General features: G+C 39.2%; 1 protein-coding gene across 1 annotated transcript in view; it reads right to left on the bottom strand.

Annotated features, from left to right (window-relative positions):
• LOC121737584 (methenyltetrahydrofolate synthase domain-containing protein) overlaps positions 1 to 12,625 on the bottom strand; it is a 39,245-nt gene that overhangs the window by 13,678 nt on the left and 12,942 nt on the right. Inside the window, exon 4 of the mRNA XM_042129243.1 lies at positions 4,988 to 5,145. Within this exon, the coding sequence (XP_041985177.1) occupies positions 4,988 to 5,145 (158 nt within the window). The remainder of the gene's footprint in view (positions 1 to 4,987; positions 5,146 to 12,625) is intronic.

Here is a 12,625-nt window from a genome sequence, read left to right as displayed (position 1 = left end):
TCGATGTAGATTGCAGAGTTATTCAACACTTAACAAAAGTAATTACAGGAGACATTCCAATTCTTTAAACACTTTTTATTGCACTGTTTAAACCGCACTATCGTCTATCGACGACGATGTTCACCTGTTCCTTAAAGCATCGCACATTCATCGGACGTATCTTGTCACGGCCCGTTATTAATTACAAACATAAAAAATAGTTAACAATACACAAAACAAGCAATATGACAACATCTAAACGTAAAATTACAAAACTTAAACAAAAACGTCACAGTACCTACACCAGCACGGCGCGTGTTAGGCAGCCGACTGAACAAAATTGAAGAAAAAACTTTGTAAAATAATAGGGATGTATCCCTGTGCAATGTGAATATTTTGAGTAATCGATAATTTTTTTATCGATAAATCGTATTAATTGTTTTACATACGAGTACGTATTGATTACTGTCAAACTAAAAATAAACAAATACCTACTCAATATTAAGAAAAGCGACAATAATTAAAAGTTATTTAATTAATTAGGTAAGTATTATTAAAGTATTTTCATTGGTACGTACACGCTTATACGCGCATACGTAGACGCGCATAACGCGTACCACGGTATAACAATCACTTTATCACGGTAATGTAGGTATCGAATTTAAAGAATGAGATGAGATCTACTAAATAATAGTTATAATTTTTATTATTTAATGGTAATTTAAATATCGACAAAATAGTATTGAATTTATAGGGTACAACACTTAGATTGTCCTTGAAATGGATTAGCGACACGTGCGTCGTGCACAACTGCAGAGCGGCGCGCTTTGTCGGCGCCGCGATCAAAGCAAGCCGCCGCCGTCGTTCGGTGTCTTTTGACTACTTCCGAAAGTCGATACACGACGAACAATATTTCAAAAATTAAAATAGATTTTTTAATTTAGTAGCCATTTGAGCATTGAGGTAATAGGTTGTTATAGTTGTTAGGACATAAGTTTGATTTTTTAACAATTACTTCAAGGAAGTATTGTGTAAAGTGTTAATAATTGATTATTATTTCAGTTGTAATAAAATACTTTGTGGTGTGTGTTTTTGACGTTCTTGGTGGTGACTGGTCTTATTGCTTGGTGTTAAGGACTATTTTCAAAATGCATAAAGAAGTAAGAACACTTGAACTCAACATTTTTCACGTAAGTTAATTGCCAGTTTTATGTATGAGGTTTTTTCGTGTATCATCTGTTATTTCGATTGATAAGTGACGATTGCGGATAAACAGTTCATCCGCATAGGTTTCGTTACGATGAACTTTTTAACTAGTCTAATAATCTTAGAAGTTTGCCATACTGTCGTAAGTTGTTACACATGCACAGACAGTTACTTACAGTTTTCTACATGAGCTACCATTAATCTCTTAACACTGCAAATAGCTTAGATGAGAGGTCAGAGGTCAGAGTTCTAAGTTCCACGTCATGGTGACCTTCATGGGTTTGAAATTGAAAAGACACCACATACATTAGGGTTTCTGTGTGTTGTCGTAACTCGTAGTGTATCGTCATTCGTCGCATACGACCTTTCGACTTAGCGTGCGTAGGCCGGAGCTAACAGCTGATTAACGCGGTCAACGTTCTCGGCTTTGTACTCGGGTCACGAGAACAATGACCGCGCGCTTGCAAATGCTTATTGGGGTAAAAATAATAAAATAAAAAAAAATATTTCAAAATATTTTTCTATGTGGTTTATTATCATGTTTAAAGGGTTTTAATTATAAAAAAATAAAGAATAAAAAATTAAAAAAATTAAAAAAAAATTAAAAAAAAAATACATATTCGTAATCAGAAAATGTAGTATAATCATACCCCAAAGTTATCGGAAGTGGTCTTATTACACCCTGTATATACTAGTTATGAGTGCTCAATTAGTATGACACTAAGCGAGCTACCCTATCCCCACTCCATCCCCTCCATTCCGCGAACTTTTGGACCTCCCCTCGTAATTTCTCGGGCAGCCCGTATGATGGAAGCTTTGATAGCAGCGCTTTATGCCAAACCCGATCAAAGGCCTTCGCAATGTCCAAACTAACAGCCTCAGCCAAGGGAGAGGCCCTTCGACTCAATTGCCTGAGCCCAACGATGAGTCAGGTATGCCAAGAGATCACCAGCCGAGCGACCCTTACGGAACCCGTATTGTTTGTCGCTTAGCAATCCCTGGCCGTCCAAGTATCGAAGAAGCTGGCTATTGATAATGGATTCCATTATCTTCGAGAAGAGAGAGGTTATAGCGATTGGTCTGTAGTTGGAAGGATTTGAGCGGTCACCTTTTTTGGGGATCGGGTGTACCAAGGCTGTCTTCCAGGAAGCCGGGACGATGCCATTGGAATAGGAGAGCCGAAAAAGACGCGTCAAGACCAGAGCCAACTCTGGAGCACACTTTTTCAACACAATAGGCGGGATTCCGTCAGGCCCACTCGACTTTTGGATATCAAGGGAACAGAGGGCTTTTCGCACTGAGCGCTGATGAAACCGAATATCCGACATGATGCTCGTGCATCGCGGTATGGTCGGCGGTTTCTGCCCCCCGTCATCCAGGGTCGAGTTTGACGCAAAGAGCTTGCCCAGAAGATCGGCTTTGTCTTTTGCGTCCTGGACCAACGATCCATTTCCTACGTGTAGGTAAGCCTCCTGCTTCCGGCGAGAAGCTTTTTTGGTGGATGAACCAAACCAGGGACGAAATCTGCCGCCAGATGGCACTACAGAGGTCGGAATGAAAAGTTCCATCCCCTGCATCACCAGTTGACAGTCTTGTCGGGATCATCCGGCGAGAAGCACACGTGCCCCCAAGGATAGGATGCAAAAAACGACCGCATCCCATCCCAGTCTGCTGACTTGTAGTGCCACACACGACGGTATTTAACAGCGCGCTGTCTTAACACCGTCGTAAGTGGCACAGAACTCCTAAGAAGGCAATGATCCGATGAACCAAGTGGTGTGGTTACGGATATTTGGTAACCGTCAGGATTTGAAGTCAGTAGGAGGTCCAACAAGGAAGGATTCTGACCATCCACATCTGGGATTCGCGTAGGTGTAGTAACCAGTTGTGTCAAGTCGTTCGCAAGGGCAAAGTTGCAGACAGATCTCCCCGCATGATCAGTTTTACTGGAATTGAGCCAGTCGGCGTGGTGGGCATTAAAGTCGCCAAGTATTATGATCTCTGCGGATGGGATCTGCTGCTGCACAAAATCTAAAGCAGCTTGCAGGTGCTCCAAGAGTCGGTCCGTCTCGGGGTCACCACTATGGGACCTATATAGGCACGCATAGACGCGAGGGTGGTCGTCGCAATCTATGCGGAGCCATAAGTTTGATAGGTCCATGACCTCAAGATTGCTGAGGCGGCGAGAGCTGATATCATCTCTGATATACACACACACTCCAGCTTTGGGTAGAAAGGAGTGTTTAGGTGTTTAGGTTACCAAGTTAGCAATTAGATTATGAGATCTTTGAGGTAATGCTAATCTCCTTAAAATTTATACGGACGATTATAGTTATATTTGAGCATAATATTATATTATATTGAGCTGATGAGTTTTCATTAGTGTAATGATAGAAAGAAAGTCACTGAACAGAACTTTAGAGCCTTTAAAGACACGCGTATGAAATGAACATTAATTTTATCATTGCTTGATTAACGCCAAGCATATTATACAGTGGTATATGCTTGCAATTCTGAAGTGGTAGTGATCTCAGACAATGAGATCTCAGACAATGAGTTCTCACATCATGAAAGTGTATCTTGGATCCAAAGTCACTAAGCATACTGCATAACACATTAGTCTGTACAGGAAACCTTATAAATGACTAAAAACAGTGAAATTATTATTTTTATGATTATCGCCTAAACTATTCAATCTATTTTGATGAAATTTGGTAGGTACCACAATACTTTCAGTCTTGGGAAAGGACAAGGGATACTTTTTATCCCGGAAAATATACGGTTCCCACACATTAAACTTTTTATGATTCTAAAAAATCTAAAGTCCACGCGGACGAAGTCGCGGGCAACAGCTAGTAATATTATAAATCTGAAAGTGTGTCTCTCTGTCTGTCTGTTACCTCTTTACACTCAAACGGCTGAACCGATTTTGCTGAAATTCGGTATAAGAGACACCTTGAGTCCCGGGAATGGACATAGGATACTTTTGATCCCGGAAAAATGTACGGTTCCCGCGCAATAAACGAATTTTGGCGCAAGGGAATTGCGGGAGCCATCTAGTAAGTTAATAAACTTTTACTTGACACGATATGACAACACAACTGAGGGCCTGGACACATAAAACCGATACGACGTCGTGTCATACCACGATGCGGCGTCGTTTCACGATGCGACGTCGCGTCGTGGGAATCTACGACGAGCATCGTAAAAAACTACACGGTCGCGACATCGTACACGATACACGGCACGACGTCGCGTCGTAGAAACTCACGATGCGTCATCTTTGAATTTTGAACAACTGTGGCACTGACACAGGAACGCATCGTGAGTTTCTACGACACGACGTCGTGCTGTGTATCGTGGCACGTTACGATGTCGCGACGTAGTTTTTTACGATGTTCGTCGTAGATTCCCCCGACGCGATGTCGCATCGTGAAACGACGCCGCATCGTGGTACGACCATAAAGTTAATATAACTAGCGGATTAGAGCAACAATCTCGAGCTGTCAAACGAAACCGAAATTGGTTTTCACCTGTGTGAAAAATATGTGTACGTATACACTTACACAAGCATGATTGAACATGAATTCTATGAGATTAAATTGTCAACGTGCGGCACGTGCCGACTGGACGTCAAAAAAAGAGTGCTGCTGTCATGGGGACATCTCTCTAATTGCTCAGGCCTTTGTTTCTCTATTCCGCTAGGTATATTAACTTTATGGTTCGACACAACGTCGTATCTTGTTTATGTGTCCCGACTCCCGGCACTCCCGGCCCTAAGTGTAGCAAAACAATTACTCACCAACAGTAACACCATACGTTTCCATGCCGTTCCTAGACACGGCCTTCTTGATCAGCGCCGGTGTCTTCTCTCCCTCTAGCACGACGCGGCTGAGGTAGCCGGTTTGGTTCCTGGCGACCGGCACGTACAGCGTCTTGTCCTGTTCGAGGCAGAGGACCCTGGAATTGAGACAAGTGGGAGGTCTGAGCAAAAGGCGGATATAGCGTTTACGACTTATTATAGACAGTCAATCTTATTAATGAACGATGATAAGACAGGAGTTTTTGGACGTGGGAAAGCCATGCTTCGGCACGAATGGGCCGGCTCGACCGGAGAAATACCACGGGCTCACAGAAAACCGGCGTTAAACATCGCTTGCGCTATGTTTCGCCGAGTGAGTGAGCTTACCGGAGGCCCAATCCCCTAAACTTTTCCCTTCCCTACCCTCCCCTATTCCCTTCCCTACCCTCTCCTATTACCCTATTCCCTCTTAAAAGGCCGACAACACACCTGCAGCCCTTCTGATGCCGCGAGAGTCCATGGGCAACGGAAGTTGCTTTCCATCAGGTGACACGTTTGCTCGTTTGCCCCTTATTTCATAAAAAAAAGTAGTCCAAGTTGCCGTCCTTGTCTTTTACGTTGAAAAAGCAATTTGTTCGTCTTAACCTTGAAAGCTGTTGGTTTCAAGGTTAAGTCATATTTGGCAGAAATATATTGTAAATCCTATCTTCATGTTCAACTATTTTTATTAGGGAGTCGGTTTTGAGAAAGAAAATACTCTTAGATTGGGTTGCACCAACTAACTTTAACTATAACTGTAACTTTAACCACAATGCAAAATGTCAAATCTTTGGTTAAAGTTAAAAATTAACGCCATCAAGACGCCATATTCAACCATAACCATAGAGCTCGACAAGGTTTTAATATGCACGTGGCGAAAAAAGGAACTAACGCTGTCATCATACAAAAACGCCATTTTTGACAGTTCTCCTTTACCAGCAGCGCCCCCGCCCACGTTCATTTATAACATTGTTGGACCAGTTGTCATCTGTCAATTTCTCCGGTCAAAGTTAAAGTTGAAGTTCAATTTGCCTTAACTATAACCATAACTTTAACTTTAACCACGCCTCTGGTGCAACCCAACCTTAATTTAACTTATTAAACACAAGTCGTCTTGATATCATCTCGAATCTCCATATCAAACTAATTTCTGGATATTAGGACCAACAAGAATGTGGTTGGTTAACTTTACAATTTTTGTAATTCAGTAGTGGCATTGATTTAACATTTTATCTTTGCTCGGTATTCGATGAAAATGACATTTTCTAAAAATGATTCCTAGCTAGATCGCTTTATCGCCCCCGAAACCCCCTATATACTAAATTTCACGATATATATATACAAGAATTGCTCGTTTAAAGACATAAGATGTATACGCAACCTTTGCTATCAGGACTGCATCGAAATCATATCAAAACTATATTATTGTAAGATTATTTATCAGAATCGACATATCAACAATATTTAAGAGGATTCCACACCGCCGTTTTTCCATACAAACGTTGTCCCCTGTTTCCTCCCTGGATAATGTCGGTAGAGTTATAATTTTTTTCCTGAATATCTATGGCCACTATTAGCATGTCCCTATGTTTTCCTTTTTTTTCATAATTTTATTATTAAAAAGATAAGAACGTCCAAAAACCCAAAAAAATGGCCAGATTTTCTTCTGTGTTCAAAAAACTTCCAGAAAACAAAACTGGCTAAAATGTACAAAAAAAAATAAAACATAGGAACATAGCTCAAGCCTTCCTTTAATTCTTAATGAAAAAAGTACTTAAATCGGTTAAGTTTTGGAGAAGGAATCAGCGGACAACGAATCGAAGATTTTCTGTTCTTTTATTAGAACTTTTGTCGTGTTGTCTCTATCGCGCTCTGCAGTGGGCGACTTGAGATTGGTGAGAAAGCAATACATTTTCAAATACCTATTTTCAATTTCTCTCGCCCCTGGTGTATCCTCTTAAGGTCTAGATCGGTCCAAGCAGTAGTGTACAGTTAAAAGCGGCATTTCGCTGGATGCAGGCTATCTGGGGTCAGGTCAAGTTTAGCTTATATTTATCTAGACTTCATCGGTGCATCATCATCACCCATATAGACTACATTAAAATATAATATTTTGACTTTAGTCGAAAAAAAAGCAAGAACGCCATTTAAGTCTCCCTAGACTTGAATCTCTCTGACTCAAATTACTCAACTCCTGCGGGGCTAAAATGGTCGCTTTGAAGAATCATGATATGAATCATAATATGATTCATTTTTCTGAAATCGCAAAATGCAACTCTGCTTGCAATTCCTTTCTGTATTTTTGCACTGATTTGATATTTGTCAGTTTGACAGTTTTGACAATTCATTTGCTGAATTGATTGAGAGGAATTGCTAAATGTGAACATTTTAGGCCCGCAGTTGAGTCTACAAATTAAGAAGCATCGTATATGGCTTTTAACTTAACTTTAAGACAACTTTTGAGTATCTGCCGTGAAAATAAGTAAGTAATCACATGAAGCCAAGAAACAAAGAAAAAAGTTAAAAGATTTAAAAGCAGATCTAGGTAACAGTGCCATGTGGTTTCTACAGCATCATTTCTTTTTATTCTTTCTTCTATAAGTCTATCTTTTATTTTATCTTTGTGACTTGTGTGTGGTGAAATGTTAACGTTAAATTAAAATATAGCTTTTATACAGGGTGTAATAAAAATAAGTGATAATACTTTAAGGTGTGTACGTGTTCCTTGTAGAGAGTTCACTGTGAAAGTAGCAGCGCTGAAAGAGCCAATTTTTTTTTCACTTTTGTATGGGGAAACTCGTGACGCTCGGGCCCTTGCCCATACAAAAGTGAAAAAAATTTTTCGTCTTTCAGAGCTGCTACTTTCACAGTGAACTCTCTACAAGGAACACGTACACACCCCAAAAGTATTATCACTTACTTTTGTTACACACTGTACATATAAATAAGAACCTTCTTTTTAAATATATCAAAACATGCAATCTGTCTATTATATACAATTTTCAGCTCATTTTCAAATTACTAGAACAAAACTCGAATGAGTGCGTGTGTATAATTAAAACAATTATTATTTGTACTTACATAAGCCTGTCTGATAGTAAAATAAAATCACCATTCACCCTTATGCCGGCATCTTAAGGTTCATTTTAACTAAACTCGGAGGTAAAATATAAGCAGCATATAGACGGAAAGATTAAATAACTTTCCAATACGCTAGCTGCAACCGCATTTACTTTCTATGGCTACCTATTGGTTTTAAATTTTAATCAAATCAAAGTAAGACTTGTTAACAACATAATATTAGTTAAGTACATTAATATTCCCGATAATACATACTATACTAATCCATACTTACTAATATTATAAATGCCAAAGTGTGTCTGTCTGCCTATCTGTTACCTCTTCACACCTAAACCGCTGAACTGATTTTGCAGAAATTTGGTACGGAGGTACTAAAGAGTCCCGGAAAGGACATAGGATACTTTTTATGCCGAAAAATTTACGGTTCCTGCGCGTTTGGACATCATCTAGTATATACTAATATTATTATAAAGCGGAAGAGTTTGTTTGTTTGAACGCGCTAATCTCAGGAACGGTTCGATTTGAAAAATTCTTTCAGTGTTAGATAGCACATTTATCGAGGAAGGCTAAAGGCTATATTTTATCACGCTAAGACTAATAGGAGCGAAGAAATAGAGGAAAATGTGAAAAAAACGGGCGAAATTATTTGAAAGGGCTTATCTCACTAACTACTGGAGCAATTTTTCTGTAATTTGGCACAGATAAGAAGTAAACCACGTGAAGGATCGTAAGCTATTTTTTGTGGACTAATAATTTATCTGTGAAATATATATCTAATTTACGCGGGCGAAGCCGCGCGGAACGTCCAGTATTATATAAATGCCGAAGTTTTTGTCTGTCTGTATGTTGTTTGTGATAGTTTTTATCCCGAAAAAAATTACAGTACCAACACGATAGTCGCTAAACAGATATAATCATTGAATGCTAGTAATTTCATATCGGTTTTCTATAAGGTAAGGTGTAAGAATCAATAACACGGTTATTGATTGAAGCCGGCTTATTCGTGCCAAGGTATGGCTCATCTACATACATATTGCATACTATTTACTAATATTATAAATGGAGAAATGGCTCTCCTACATACATACCAATATTATAAATGGGGGAGTGTCTGTCTGTTATCATTTCACGCCCAAACCGCAAATTGATTTTGTTGTAATTTAGCTGAAAGATAAGGAGTCCCGGGATAGGACATAGGATAATTTTTATCATGAAATTATGTATGGTCCCTGTGTGATAACTGTTAAGTGATAACCGAATCAGGCGAAACGGAGTTACGAGTTATCTGTTTTTAGGGATCCGTACCCAAAGGGTGAAAAAACGGGACCCTATTACTAATACTTCGTTGTCTGTCCGTCTGTCCGCCGGCCGTCCGTCTGTGTGTTTCCAGGCTGTATCTCAAGATACACAAATACTATACAGGGTGTAACAAAAATAAGTGATAATACTTTAGGGTGTGTGCGTGTTCCTTGTAGAGAGTTCACTGTGAAAGTAGCAGCGCTGAAAGACCAAAAATTTTTTTCACTTTTGTATGGGCAAGGGTCCGAGCGTCACGAGTTTCCCCATACAAAAGTGAAAAAATTTTTTGGTCTTTCAGCGCTGCTACTTTCACAGTGAACTCTCTACAAGGAACACGTACACACCCAAAAGTATTATCACTTATTTTTGTTACACCCTGTATATATACATACACAAATACTTAAAACAAAATAAAATTAATATGGGGGGCTCCCATACAACAAACAAAGTGATTTTTTGGCTTTTTTGCTCGTTATGAATATTGGAAACAGGTAGGCACTTGAAATTTTCAAAAATGCCTTAATTATATCTGTAATTTAATAATTAAAAATAATAATAAAATCGTAGAGGTAAAATTTTTGTACATTGAAAATAAACTTGAAAAAACGAGTCAGGGGCATATTAGAAGAGTAGTAGAATACATTTTAACTGTTTTTGAAATTTTTGTTTCTCTGTCTGTTTGTCTGTTTGTACAGGCTAATCTCTGACTGATTTCAATGAAATTTGGCATGATGATACCTAACATCCCTGGTCAACATTTTAGATACTTTTTTTTAACCGACTTTAAAAAAAGGAGGAGTTAATGTTTACTTTGCTGTTTGTGGTCAGATTTTCAAAATTTCTTTTTTTGTTGTATAGATTGCCCGAATTTGATACCATGTTTACAATAAAATCGGCCAAGTGCGAGTCGGTCTCACGCACGAAGGGTTCCGTACCGTTATAGAGAAAAAATAGGCAAAAAGTTGTGTTTTTGTATGGGAGCCCCCCTTAAATTTTAATTATATTCCAATTTTATTATTAATTATTAAATAACACATATATTTAAGTGATTGGAAGGAAGGAACCCTTCGGGCGTGAGTTCCATTCGTACTTAGCTGATTATTTATGATATGGGCCCCTTTACACGGTAGTTGTCACTTGTATTGGCTATCCAACAGTGTAATAATGTAGTCAAGCTGAATTCTCTCATCGAATATTTTGTCTATCACAATGAACTCAGCCTACCTAGCATACGCCAACGAGATATCTCACTCTCTAGATAGTTGTTTTGACATTATGAGACGAGTAGTTACTGGTCTCATAATGTCATGCTAGGGTGAATAGAGATGAAGAGACAAACCATCAAACATCGAGAAAACATATAGAGTGAGATATCTCGTTGGCGTATGCTAGGTAGGCTGGAGTTGGCTGCAGTGGCTATGATGGTATGACGAACTACAAATTCATGTTGATGTCAAGTATCGTTCCGTCTAGCCTCCTTTCGCAACGCCGAACGCGCCATAAGGAACTTCGTTCCAAAAATCCAACTGTGTAAATAATGTGTCAAGCCGAATTCTCTCATCGAAGATTTTGTCTATCACAATGAACTCTGGAGTTGGCTGCAGTGGCTATGATGGTATGACGAACTAGCTATTCATGTTGAGGTCAAGTATCGTTCTGTCTAGCCTCCTTTCGCAACGACGATCGCGCCATAAGGAACTTCGTTTAAAAATCCAACAGTGTAACTAATGTATCAAGCTGAATTCTCTCATCGTAGATTTTTGATCATCACAATGAACTCTGGAGTTGGCAGTGGCTATGATGGTATGACGAACTAGCTATTCGTGTTGAGGTCAACGACCGACGTATTTCGGGAGCGAAAAATGCGGATTACTCATACCGATGTCTCCTTTATCAGTATATTCTGCTATCCATACTAATATTATAAATGCGACAGTGTGTCTGTCTGTACCTCTTCACGCCCAAACCGCTGAACCGATTTTGCTGAAATTTGGTATGAAGATACTTTGAGTCCTGGGAAAGGACATAGGATACTTTTGATAAACCCGGAAAATGTACGGTTCCCGTGCGATAGGCGTTTTTTGGCGCAACGGAGTTGCTGGCGTCATCTAGTAATAGTTTCGAATTTCGATACAGTCTCGATCAGACGCGGCAAAATTTTGGAGTCCACGAGGATGATGAATGGGTTCTGTTTGTCTGTTACCCCTTGACGCTTAAACGGGGAAACCGATTTATATGACAACTAGATGTTCCGCGCGGCTTCGCCCGCGTAATTCAGGAATGTCACGGAAACATTTTTCTGCAAAAAAAGAAACCTATATCCTTTCACGTGGTCTTTTCTTCATGTGTGCCAAATAACATAAAAATTGCTCCAGCGTTCAAAAAAGCTCTTTCAAATCCTCTATTTCTTCGCTCCTATTAGTATTAGCGTGATACAGCCTATAGCCTTCCTCGATAAATGGGCTATCTAACACTGAAAGAATTTTTCAAATCGGACCAGTAGTTCCTGAGATTAGCGCGTTCAAACAAACAAACAAGCTCTTCCCAATTTCAGAAACAACAGAGAAATAACAAAATAGTTTTTGCCGTCGAAAAATGTACGGTTCTCGAGCGATAAACGAATTTGCGCAACGGAGTTGCTGGCGTCTATTAGTACATCATCATCATCATCATATCAGTCTATAGTCGTCCACTGCTGGACATAGGCCTCTAGTACATATTAGTACATATTATAGTATATTTAGGTACTGTCTTTTGTATGTGTGTTACTGTGTTTTCAAGAGTACCGGTCTGTTATTTGATCAGGTGTTTGTGTACCCAATATAATATTCATTCGTTAAATCGTAAATTATATTCCTTGCATACTTAGGTGTGGTGATATATTATGTATATTGTACAAGATGACGTTGCGCCAAAGTACGCCCAGAACCGTGCATTTTTCCAATACAAAAACTATATCTAATCCATACTAATATTATAAAAGCGAAAGTGTGTGTGTCTGTCTGTTACCTCTTCACGCCCAAACCGCTAAATCGATTTTGCTGAAATTTGACATGACGATACTTTGAGTCCCAGGAAAGGACATAGAATACTTTTCATCCCGGAAAAATGTACGGTTCCCGTGCGATAAACGATTTTTGCGTCATCTAGTTTCAGATATATACAGTATATTGCGTGTTTCAGATAAATCGGTTCAGGGGTTTTAGCGTGAAGAGATAA

Source organism: Aricia agestis, chromosome 21 (genome assembly GCF_905147365.1).
Source record: "Aricia agestis chromosome 21, ilAriAges1.1, whole genome shotgun sequence".
Taxonomy (NCBI): domain Eukaryota; kingdom Metazoa; phylum Arthropoda; class Insecta; order Lepidoptera; family Lycaenidae; genus Aricia; species Aricia agestis.
This window is presented reverse-complemented; position numbering and strand designations above follow the sequence as displayed.